Source organism: Mustela nigripes, chromosome 11 (genome assembly GCF_022355385.1).
Source record: "Mustela nigripes isolate SB6536 chromosome 11, MUSNIG.SB6536, whole genome shotgun sequence".
Taxonomy (NCBI): Eukaryota; Metazoa; Chordata; class Mammalia; order Carnivora; family Mustelidae; genus Mustela; species Mustela nigripes.
The window spans coordinates 38694486-38706251 of NC_081567.1; the positions used below are offsets into that span (position 1 = coordinate 38694486).

Consider the following 11766-nt stretch of genomic DNA (forward strand, 5'->3'; position numbering starts at 1 on the left):
GTCGGAAGCGCGACGGCGCGGCGTTAGCCACGTGACCGCGGTTCGCGCAGAGCCGGGTCGCGTGACCGCGGCCGGGGAGGACGCTGGACGGTCTCGGGGTGGGCGGTGTAGCGGCCCGGGGCGTCTGCGGCCGCTCGTACCCTAGCACCCTGTGGCGATGCCCTAGCACGGCCGCGGTGGGGACTAGGCACGTGCGCGGCGCTCTGGGGCCCCGTCTGTACGGGGAAGGACACGCACCCGTGTTTATGGGAGTGCGTTTGACAGCGGCTGCCCACACCCCCGACCGCCCGCTGGACTCCACCCTACGGCCTGCAGCCCTCTAGCGCCCACACCTGGCGTGCTCCACTCTGGTCGGCAGGCACTGCCACCCTCCCGAGAGGCAAAGCGGTGTCACCCAGAGCCACTCGGCCCCGGGCGGTTAAGACACAGGACTAAGGGACACCTAGGTGGCTCAGTGGATTAAATCCTCTGCCTTCAGCTCAGGTCATGATCCCAGAGTCCTGGGATCGAGCCCCACATCGGGCTCTCTGCTTGGCGGGGGGCTTGCCTCTCTTCCTACTTGTGACCCCTGTCAAATAAATAAAATCTTAAAAAAAAAAAAAAAGACAGGACTAAGCATTGGGAAATTCGGCCCTACTCCTGGGCGTCTGGGACGCTATCTCCTGGCCAAGGGCTAACGACTGTGGATCGTGAGATGGGGCTCAAGCCCCCGCTAAGAGGGAGAAAGCTGGGTGGTGCTGGGTAAGGTCCAGCGGCACCCAAGAAAGATGAGCTGGCCCAGGGCCCCAGCACCTGTCAGGACACAGGAGGGCCAGAATTGGGTAGAGCTATAGCTGTGGGGCCAAGGAAAGGTTAGGCTGGACTTAGTATGTGAGGACCCTGACCCCATCCCCACACCAAATAAAGACCACTCAAAAAGGGCAATTTCTCAAATTTATTAGCCTGGAGCTCCTCCCTGCCAGCCCCAGGGGCTGGACCCTGGGCACAGTGAGCAGGACTGAGGTCAGACAGATTCAGCTCCTGGCCCTTGGCAGCACAGGACAGCTGGTCCAAGGGGTCACCAGGTGCAAAAGTCCAAATGCTGGCACTTCAGGTGTGGACGGTTCCTGGCCAGACTCAGGGTGAGGGGCTCCGACGTCCTCTCCTGGCGGGGGGGCACAAGGTCCACCACGGGGCAGGGCCGGACACTCCTTCCAAGGCAGCTAGGAGCAGTTTGTGATTCTGGCCAGGAACTGCTGCGCCCACCACTCGTCCAGGTCAATGGGCACGAAGTCTGTGGGCAGAAAAGAAGACTGAGCAGTGAAGCTGCCTCCCAGATCAGTCAGTGTCTCTCCCTCAGAACTGACCACAAGCTCCTCCCCCACACCCAAATGCAGCAAGCACTAGGAAGAAAGCAGGTCAAATTCAAGTGCCCTCCCCAATCCCCTAGGGCTAGAACCCAGCAGGGCCCAGGTCAGGGTTGGAGGGAGTGGAGGGGACTCCCTGAGAGCAGGGGAGGGCTCACTCTGCAGCCGGGGGTTGGGGTTCTTCTCCACGTACTGCACAGGCCTAGGCCCACTAGCGCCAGCTGGGCCACTGCCCAGCTGCTGCTCCACTTGCTGCCAAGCTGTGGGGAGAGGGCAGTCAGGCTGAACCAGGCCCCTGGCATCCTGTCTCCCACCCAGGGCTTGGTGGCCACCCTGGACCCCAGCCAAGAATGGGAATGGGGAGCCCACCAGACAGTCACAGGACGAACAGGGAGACAGTCTAGGAAGAGCCCAGCCCTCTAGGTACTTTAAATCAGGTCACAGTGGGCAGGAAGAACATGGGCCCAGGCCTCACCCTCCAGCCTTGACACTACCTTCAGAAACAAACCGGACGTTTTCCTCATGGGCCAGCGTATAGGTCTCTTGGGTTCCCTCAAGGGATGGAGATGTGGCAGGGGGCCGCCGGCCATTCACCCGATTGAACACAAGCCTTGGCCCCGGACTGTAGAGGGGGGAGGAGCCGGTCAGCAACTGTCCCAAGCCCTAAGGTGACACCCGGCAAAGCTCCAGGAGCAGCAGCAGGCCACACCCACCACCCCCAGGCCAGGCTCAGCCTGGGCACTTCCTTGACCTTCAGGGTAGCTCTGTGCTGTAGTGGGGGCAGAGGAGGCCTCTCTCCTGCAGGCCCAAGCTCCCAGCAGCTCAAGTCACACCTGCAGTCCCCAGTCCTGTGTCCCAGACCCCCAATAGGGCTCCGTGCTCAAGGCAGACAGGAACTCCTCCAGGGGTCTCTCGGGGCACCCCTACTGCCACCTGCATCCCACCTCCCCAGGACCAGTCGGGTCTCCAGCAACCCATGTTCGGACCTAAGCTACACCACATCACTCCGACCCAGCCACAACTGGCCAGGCGTAATTCTCGGCCGTCTTCTCCCCCCACAGAAGCTTCTCCATCTCACCACTGTCCCATGTGAGAGAAAGGACCCAAACAAGAAACAGCCCATCTTGGCCCTTCCCTCTTCCTGGCTGTCCCAGGCTCCATGGGGATGAGCCCTAAGTGATGTTCTGGCCAAAGAGCACTGAGTGAACAAGTTGTGACTTCAACTCCAGCCCAGCTGTGCAGGTCCCAGACAGGCAACACTCTTGCCCATGGGGGTGGGGATGCTGGGGGAGGAGATGGCCCCCAGGTGCTGGAGCTCAGCCTGATAGGCATGGGATATCCAGGGAGCCACTGGGCCTGTCCCGCTCAGTGATCAGCAGGGCCCAGGGCACGGATGGGCTGCCCTTGCTGGCAGCAGCTGGCCTAGCCCTGCACACACAAAGCCCTGAATGGGGCTGTGGAGGGAGCGGGGCCCGCACCTACAGCAGGAGGTGGGAGCCGGGAGTCCTGGGCTGCACGTGCCACTCCGCCAGGCACTCGCGGTCCCGCCGGCCTGCTCGCCTTCCTGGGCTCAGGTGCCCCACCGCCGCTCGGGGGTCCTCCTTGGCTGAGAGGGGCACTAAAATAAAGAGGAGTGTCTTGAGGGGCACCGGTCCCGCCAGCTCCAGGCCAGCGAAGAAACTGTAGCAGGGGCAGGGCTCCTCCCAGGCCTCAGCTGCACCAACCAGAACCTATGAAGGTTTTCCCTCAACCTGGACAGCCCCTCGCCTGCCACCCCCACCCCCACCAGCCTGCAGACTCCAGGAAAGTGGAGGCTGGTCAGCGAAGTAGGAAAACCGGAAAGGGAATTGCAGCCATGGGCTGTGGCCCCCGGGGACCAAAGCAGTGGCCTGCCCAGGGCTGAGCACAGTGCTAGGAGGCAGGCACCCACCTGACCCCCCCCCCCCAACCCTGCTAGAGTTTGTTACGTAAGGTGCTGCAAAGGCCCTCTGGGGAAAAGGGCGCTGGCGCGGGTGCACTTGCTGTGCACGTGTTGTGCCTGCTCCTGAGGACACCGCCCCACAGGCCGGCCCTGGTGTCCCTGCTCAACCCACATAGGTGTCCTCACAGTCCTTGCCAACCCTACTTCCAGCCCTGGGCACTGGGCTCCAGAGGGAAGTGATCCACCCAAACTCATACCCTGCGAATGGGCACTTGCTAGTTCCAGAACATAACTGCACAGCTGCCTGACCTCAAAGCCCACGATTCAGTAACCCAGGCCACCTCCCTGACCTCCTCGCGTGACCTTCTGGGGTGTCACCGGGTGCCCCGTTATCTTCTTCCCACCCACGGATGTCATCTTCCCTGTCCTCTGCTGTCTGTCTCACAATGGGAGTGAGAGCTGCTCAGAGGCACTGCCCCATGGAGGGCCGGGACCCCAGCCTGGAGAATCAGCAGGTCAGCCACTGGCCGCATGCAAGGCACCCCAGGCGTGGAGGATGTGGCCGTGGCCCAGACATCCCCCCCGTTTCATGGGCAAGGCAGGGTGAGGGATGCCGGATAATAAAAAGGCACTACAGAGAAAAAAACAGGGAAGGATGGACAGAAAAGCAAGTGGAGCTCTTTCAGAGGCAGCCCCCTCAGAAGGTTCAGGAGAGGGTGCAGGGATGGCTCATGGGTAGCACTGGCCTCCCAGCTGGGTCATTTCAAGGCCACGGGGACTAGGAAGGGGCAGCTCTGACAGAGGGAGTGACCTCAGGGGGTAGGGGGGCCAGCCTGCCACCCCGGGGCACACAGCAGAACCCCCCAACCCTGTGCCGTGCAGCTCTGAGGCAGGCCGAGTGTTGCACTCCCTCTGGCCAGGCTGGTCCGCACTCTCCTGACCCAGCAGGCTGGGATGTGCCCAACTGGCTGAGGGCCAGCTAAGTGCAAAGGTGAGGCCTGGGGGTATGGTAAGGACTCTGCCGTCTTTCCCAACTCCCTCCACACCACTCCCCGACCTTGCCACAGGTGTACCCTGATTTCATCTGCAATGGGACTGTGACACGCTTCTCCAGGTGAGAGGGTCCGGGTGCCCGGCACCACTCGGCCCCCAGGTCCTCTGCCTGGGTGACCAGTCGCAGCTACACACGTACACCTTGTTTACTCCTCTGGGCAGTAAGGCGGCTGTGAGGACCAAAGCTGAGGTCACAGGGCAATATTCTAACACAGCCTGGGTCCCGGGAACTGGCCCCCAAGGCCCTGCCTGCTTACCGGCCTCCCCAGGACACATCGGTGGTTAGCCCAGAATGTTTCCATCACTAGGAAGCAGCCTCAAAATGTCAACGTGCCCCCAGCAGAAGCCCCCTTCCCCCCGCAGGGAAGGGCCTCAGCCCAGAAACACCCCCACAGGTTGCCCCCTCCTGCCAGGCCCCCATCACCTGCACCCTTAGAGCTGCCTCAGGTGGGGGGGGGGGGGGGCTCTGAGCCAGCCACCCTGTTTCTCTGTGGTGCCTACCCACAGCCTAGCCCAGAAAGCCTCAGGCCTTTGTGGGCTTGGAAGAAAGCCCTGGATCCAGAAAACGCACAGAATAAACGAAACCCAAGGTCCAGAGCTGACACAAAAAAGTGAAAGAGCTCTGGGGCATGGGGGGAATCCGACCTCCTGGTCAAGGTCATGTGGAGGCCAAATGGGCCAGGACACAAATTCCTGTGGGGCAGGCGGTGGGCACTGGCGGAAGAGCTGGTCAGGAAAGGCAGGAACTGCAGGTTCGGGCAAGGCCTGAGCATCTGTGGGAGGCCTCCAGTCCCCAGCCAGGGTGTCTGGGGTGAAGGGCAAGAGAGAGCAGGGGCCTGGTAGGGCCAGAGGGAACCACGTGTACTTTCTCCCCCAGCCCGCTCTGCAGGGACGGGGCTGGCAGTCTCCTGCCGGGCCGGGCCGGAGCCAGGAGGCCTCGAGGGCCCGCACCCTAGGATATTTTGCTCCCGCCTTCCTGGGCAGCTCGCCTCAAACCTTGGCCTCACCGCCCAAGGTCGCCCGGGGCATCTGAGTCAGCCGCGTGGAGCTCCTGCGATCCCGGAGCTGGTCCGCTTCCTCCCCACTCGGGCTCCGCCACGGTCCCACGGGGCCAGAGAGGGCGAGGGGTTCGTGTGCATCCGGCCCGGCCCCCTTCGACCCCGCCAGGTGCCAGGTGAGGCGAAGAGGCGGAGGCGCCGAGGGCTGAGGCGCGAAGGTCGGAGCCGCCCACGCGGGCGGGGTCACACGCCCCGCCCCGCCCCCGCCCCGAGCACGCGGCCGGGTCTCCGTGAACCTTCCCCAAGGTCAACCTCGCCGTCCCGCGGCCGCCGCCCAGCCCGCGCGTCTCACCTCGACAGGGGCCAGGGTCCCGGCGGCTGCGCCCGCGGGGGCGCTGGGGTCGGCGGCGCGGGCTGCCGGCATTTCAGGAGCTCGCCGAGCCGGCTCTCCACCTGCTGCTGCGAGGGACCTGCGGGTACGGGGCGCGTCAGCCGCCGCCGCGCCCGGGCCGTCACTGCGCGGACCCTCCCCCCGGCCCTGCCCGCCCCGCGCCCCGCATCCCGCGCCCCGCGCACCTGTGCGGCGCTGCGCGACCAGCTTGCTGGGCCCCTTGGTGATGGTGTACATGGTGCGGAGGGCCCGGCCGCCCGCGCGCTCCCCGGGACGCACGCCCTACCCTGCCCTCCGCCCGGGCTCGCACTCGGCGGGGGCCCAGGGCGCGGCCCCTTTAACGGGCAGCCGGGCACGGCGGGGAGGGGGCGGGCCGCTACACGCCCCCGGCCCTTAAAGGGCCCGCGCGTCCCGGCCGGCCTCGGGGCACGCGGCGGAGGCGGCGCTCCGGGCGGGTGAGGAGGCTATCCGCGGCGCGCGGCCACGGGCGCCCCACCCCACACGGCCCGAGGCCAAGGCAGAGGAAGCGTCCTGGGGCCTAGGACGGCCTTCCACCGCCGGACGGCCAGGTGAGCGGCGGGGGTGCGGGCCGGGGGCTGTGGACAGGCGCTGGGGGCGCTCTGTGTGGACCCTGGAAGGAAAGCTGTGCCCACTCGGTGGAGAGCTCCAGCCAAGGTGCCTGGGTGGTCCTGGGCCAGCGTGAGGGTCATTCTTGGCCTGGGTGTTGGGACTGAGGACCAGAGACCAGAAATGGGTTTGGGCAGAAACTTGGCTCCCCTGGAATCTCCTTTCCACCCCACGGGACAGGAATAGTGGGTGCACTCTGGTCTCTGATGATCCTCCCTTGCCAAGGTGCACCCCCAGCTCCAGGAACCAGAGACCCCATTCAGTCGAGGAGCAGCGTGGGGGTGGGATCTTGCGGAGAGAGAAGGTGGGCGTGTGAGGATGCCCGGTTTGCCTGTTTCATCCTCATTGGAGGGGAGCAGTTACCTCCCTGACCCGCATGACCCAGGCGGCCTGCCTGGAACGACCCCCAGGGTTCCTTCCTGAGAATTCCCCAGAAGTGCTCCTTTCTCCCAGCTGCTGGGCTGCTCAAGGCTAGGGGAGAGGAAGCTGCCCACTCTGGGTTCTGTGGGCCTCCCCACCTGGAGGGCTCCACATAAGGCTCCCCTGTCCTCCCTGTGGCTGAGCTCAACCCTTAGCATCCCCCCACCAGAGAAAAGACTCTGCAGAGTTGTCTTGGAATCTGCCCCGAGGCGTGTATGGACATGGCAGGGCTCACACGGTGCTCCACAAATATTTGAGGATGTCAGGATCCAGCAGGCACCGGGGCCTTGTCGGGGAGCTGCCGCTCCAAGAGGCAATAGGACTTAGCAGCGCCACGAGGTTTCCTCAAGCGTCCCCCACACCTCACTTTGGGAGCAGACCTGAAGCCTCTCCACCCAGGCAGAGGGCACAACGTTGAGAGGGGTGGGGGGCAGCATCTGTTGGGGTGTGTGGGGGAGTGACAGCAGGAGGAACTCCCTCCCCACCTGCTCTGTAGTGTCCCTTCCCAGCTGTGCCCGCCTCCATGCTGTTGTGACTGCTGGAGGGAGCCAGGCCTGCTCAGGTGCTCCTAGGGAAGCTTAGGTCCCTGGGGCCCCCACTCCCCAGCTTTCTCCTCCGCAGGCCCGGCAATCAAGCCGGCCTGGGTCAGGCCTGTGATCCTCAGAGTGGACGGAGGCAGGGTCCCTGCAGGCATGAGCATGCCCCTCCCTCCCAAGGCAAGTGGGCCCCTGCCCAGCCTCCCTTGCAGTCTCTGTCCCTTGTCCCCCCTCCCCACAGCAGAGACAAGGCCAGCATGGTCCCACACACCATCAGTGCTGGCTTGCCCTGCCTTGAGCACACTGCTTACTCACATGCTGGGGAGACAGCGCATTGGGGGGAGGGGGCTGTGTTCCTGACACAGGAAGCGAGGCCCTGGTGTGGGGAGCATGGGCCCCCAAGTGGACCCAGACCCTGAAAGTCCCTCCCTCGGGCACACTCCTCAGCCCTGCACTGACAAGGCCCCCTCCTCCTGATGGGCGGACAGGCCTAGCATTTGCTTAAGCCATCTGAAAACCAAGGCTTGGAGGCCCTGACCGTCAAGCCCTGCCCACAGGCCTTGTTTGAGGTCAAAGGTTGGGTCCAGAAGCCTCAAAGCTCTGGGGAGAAGGGCTGAGCAGAAATGATCCTGACAGGTGAGAGGGAAGAAGGTGCAGGGGCAGCAGGGAGGGGCGGGTGGGGGGCGGGATGGAGAGCCCAGTGTTCCTCCGGGTTAGATGATGGAGGAGGAAGGCCAGGTGGTAGGGGGCAGGCAGTGAAATTCTCTGCACTTGTTGGGGGGCTGGTCTCCCCCAGAGGGGCCTTGCCAGCCTCACTGCTCCAGGGCACTCAGGAGGGGTTGGGGATGGGACCTGGGGACCTGGGGAGCTCAGAGTTCTGGCCCCAGCCTCACTGACCTTGCTTGGAAGGTAGGTCCGCTGGGAAGCCTCTGCAGGGAGGGGCGGTCACCTTCCCTGTGGTTGGGGAGGTTGGGAAACTGTCCCCAAGCCAGTGGTGCGGGACGAAGGAGCCTCATCCCCTCGCAGATAAAAGTGGCTATCAGGGTAAGATAAGGCCTTCACCTCACAGACCCCACTCGTGGTAAGAAAAGCAAATAGTAGTTTTCTTTCAAAGATTCTAAATACAATACTAAAACTTTATCTGAAAGAGAAAAAAGTTTTCAGTCATTCTCAGAAACTTTCTCCATCGGAAACCTCTGCCCTCTCCAATGCAGAGTGGACGATGGGCTTCTGCCAGGTCGACCAGCAGGCCCCCTCCGGAAAGTCGCTGTGGGTGCTCCTGTGTCCACTGCCCAGTGTCGGGTATTGCTTGGCCATTCCCAGACCTAAGTGCAGGGGGTTGAGTGGTATCCTCCAAAAGCTGCGTCTCCTGGAAACCTCAGAATGTGACCTTATTTGGAATAAAGGTCTTTGCAGATAGAAGTTTGGCAAGGTTTCGAGATAAGGCCATCCTGGATTGGGGTGGTCCCTAATTCCAGTCACGTGTCTCTGTGGGAGGAAGGAGAAGAGCATGTGGGCACCAGGGAGAGATTAGGTGAAGGTGGAGGGAGAGTGGCCACAGCCGCTGGGCAGCTGGAAACGGTGAGAAACCATCTTCCTGGAGGGCCTCTGGGGGGGCAGACCGTCTTTATCTCAGACTTCTGGCCTCCAGAAGGATGGGGGGATAAACATCTGTTGTTTGAAGCCTTGGAGTTGGGGGTCGTTTGTTACAGCCGCTCTAGGAAGCCCATGTATCAGCGCAAGTGGTGGTGTCTGAGGGGATAGGAAGGGACGTGCCTGGGGCCTGGCGAAGGGCTGGGGAGGAAGCCTGCACCCTATCAGGGTCTCCTGTCTGCTTGTGGCTTCCTACGCAATAGAGATTGCATCGTGCACGTAAGCGCTCACCGCGAAAGGTGGCCCATACTGGCGGGTGGCAAGCTCAAGAGGGCTGCCCAGGAACTGGACTCTGCCTCAGGAGACAAAATCCTAGGAGGCCCCACCAGGCATAGGCCACGGACGGGGACAGACATGTCCAGGGGTCCGCTGTTCAGCATTCACTGCGGGTCCGGGACTCTCCCGGAGTCTGACACACAACCATGACTTTCCAGAAAATGTGTGTTCAAACGTGTATACACAGGCATTCACACGTGTGTGCACATACTCTCACACACACACCCTGCAGCATAGGCCATGGAGTACAAGGGGGTGTCTCGCACAGTGTCCATCCCAGGGGGACAAATGTGGGAGGTTTAAAGGCAGCATAGAAATGATTACATTTCCTTAACTACCTGCAGCCCATTGACAAGTCCTTGAAGCAGGCAGTGACCTTCCTCTAGGGCCTCAACGGCCCTCGATGTTGACACTTTGCTAAGGACAAAAGGCACTCCTAGCTGAACTGCCCTCCCCACCGCCAGGATTCCTTAAGTCTACTTTAACATATAAAAATTCCTATGGAAACTCCCTTTAGTCTGCAGCCATACCACCTTGAAACCCCCTCTTCTTGTCTCATCTCCGAAGCTAAGCAGGGTCAGGCCTGGTTAGTGCTTGGATAGAAACTCCCTTTATCTCTACCCCTGAGATACATGTTGGCAATCATCCCCCAAGCATCTGGCCCACTGAGACACACACCTGAAGAGTCTCATGACTCAGGTTTTATTAGACAGTAATAAATGACCCTTTCCTGACAAGAGCTAGCCCCCTCAAGGTTCTGGAAAGCTTGCTTCTATATGCTCTCCATAACCCCCTTCCAACATGAAAGTATGCAATAGGGGGCTCAGTGGGTTAAGCCTTTGCCTTCAGCTCAGGTCATGACCCTGGGGTCCTGGGATTGAGCCCTGCATCGGGCCTGCCTGGCCGGGAGTCTGCTTCTCCCTCCTTCTGCCTGCTATTCCCCCACTTGTGCTCCCCCCTCCCCTGTCTACCAAATAAAGCTTTTTTAAAAAAAAAAGTATACAATGGGCCACTCATCATGACCCCAGTGTGGATCTTTCTGCCCACGGGTTCCCTGTTCCTGTGCTTTAATAAAACATTTTTGCACCAGAGATGTCTCAGGATTCTTTCTTGGCTGTTGGCTTCGAACCCTAACGTGTTTCCTACGTCAGATAGCAACCTAAGGTCAAGTGCTGTTAAATGGAAGACACGGCTGGGCATTCAGGCTGCTTCTGAAGCTGGGCCATAGGATCAGGAGGAAGGAGGGAAACTGGTCAGTCTGGTTTCTTGCCTCTTACAGAACACCTGGTGTAAAGGAAAATGCCCGTGTCCTACAGTTTAACTCAATTCTGACCTAGCAACTGGGTATGAGTGCAGACCCCCTCCCCAGGCTGCCGCTGGATCCCAGGAGACCGCCCCACGTCCAGTCTGTCACCAGCTGTAAGTCAGGGTTCCAGACCCCCTTGTCCAGCCACAGTTTGCTAGAACGGCTCACAGAACTCAGGGTAACCTTACTCCGGTTACCGCTTCATCGTCAAGGACAGGACCAGGGAACAGCCGAAGGAAGACACCCAGAAGGCGCTTGGAGCTTCCAGGCCCTGCCCCCTGCCCCGGGGCCACCCGCCCCCTGCCGGCACCCCCACGTGCCCGGAGGCTCCCGCACCCCTTCATTTCGGGTTCTTGGGGGGTTCGGGGCTGATGGGCTTGGTCTCCAGCCTTCTAATCCCACGTCGGGGCCCTCGGCCACCAGCCCCCAAGCTGCTCGAATCCCCTGGGTGATGTGAAGCCGGGTGAGGCGCACCAGGGCTGGTCAGGGGCCCCCGCAGCTGCTCCTTTCGGCCCCGCCATGGAAGGGGACAGAACGCCTGGCGCAGCCGACAAACCGGGCGGCGGAGGCCCGGGGCTGGGAGCTGGATCGCCGAGGGAAGGACGGGTGGTCGCGAGCAGGATGCCCTCGGGCTGCCGTTCCGAGTGACCCCCTCGCCCCGGGGGCCTGTCCAGCCCAGACGGCGCGACACCCTGGGCGGCGAACCCGCGCTCCCCGCCGGATCGACCCACAGCCCGGCCCCTCCAAGACAACCCCAGGCTAAAGCCGGGGTCGGGGTCACCTCCCGAGCCCTGGCGGGACGTCGGGGTGGGGGGCGCTCTCGTGCAACCCCGCGCGGCCACAGAGAGAAGCGAGCCCACTGCGGACGCGGCCCGGGGAAGCGGCCGGGGAAGCGCGCCCGGACCGCACAGGGGAGGATCCGGCTGGATTCGGGGGTCACCCACCCCCTCACGGCGTCCGCGACCCCGGGGCGGGCGCTGGTCGTCTCGGCGACACGGGAAAGCCCTGAGCGGCGCCAGCGTCAGTCGCGGCCCCCGCCCGCGTCCCTTAGTCCCGCTCCGTTCGCTCTCGCGCTAGGGGGAGAACGAAGTGACACCGGAGCCTCCCGCGCCCCGCTTTACGCGGACCCGGCTGGGAGGCGCTGGGGCCGGTCGCTCCCCAGCGCGTAGGCCATTTTGTTCTACGCGCAAACGCTGCGTCACAATCTCTTAGGGCTTGTGGACTACCCTTGTGCCAACA

At 62.6% G+C, this 11766-nt stretch overlaps 1 protein-coding gene across 5 annotated transcripts; it reads right to left on the reverse strand.

Annotated features, from left to right (window-relative positions):
• Window positions 1–1108: 1108 nt before the first annotated feature.
• On the reverse strand, window positions 1109–6044 carry MCRIP2 (MAPK regulated corepressor interacting protein 2). 5 transcript variants are annotated; one of them, XM_059415815.1, is made up of 6 exons: window positions 5895–6042; window positions 5671–5788; window positions 2829–2964; window positions 1841–2009; window positions 1505–1606; window positions 1109–1273 (listed from the first exon to the last, which is right to left on the reverse strand). In XM_059415815.1, exons 1-6 carry the CDS (start codon window positions 5944–5946, stop codon window positions 1203–1205), a joined length of 648 nt encoding a protein of 215 aa, XP_059271798.1. In that variant the 5' UTR covers window positions 5947–6042; the 3' UTR covers window positions 1109–1202. The 5 variants fall into 5 exon arrangements, with proteins under 5 accessions (XP_059271798.1, XP_059271800.1, XP_059271801.1 ...); XM_059415816.1 differs by having other exon boundaries at window positions 1171–1273; window positions 1540–1606; window positions 5895–6044; XM_059415817.1 differs by lacking the exon at window positions 1505–1606 and having other exon boundaries at window positions 5895–6043.
• Window positions 6045–11766: the final 5722 nt, after the last annotated feature.

Bases quoted from the DNA above. Each gene is read 5' to 3' on its own strand.
- MCRIP2 (XM_059415815.1), bottom strand. From the start codon at position 5,946: ATGTACACCATCACCAAGGGGCCCAGCAAGCTGGTCGCGCAGCGCCGC. The intron at 5,789-5,894 runs GTGCGCGGGGCG...CCGTACCCGCAG, and splicing joins GGTCGCGCAGCGCCGCACAG to GTCCCTCGCAGCAGCAGGTG. The intron at 1,607-1,840 runs GTAGTGTCAAGG...CTCTCCCCACAG, and splicing joins CGTCCGGTTTGTTTCTGAAG to CTTGGCAGCAAGTGGAGCAG.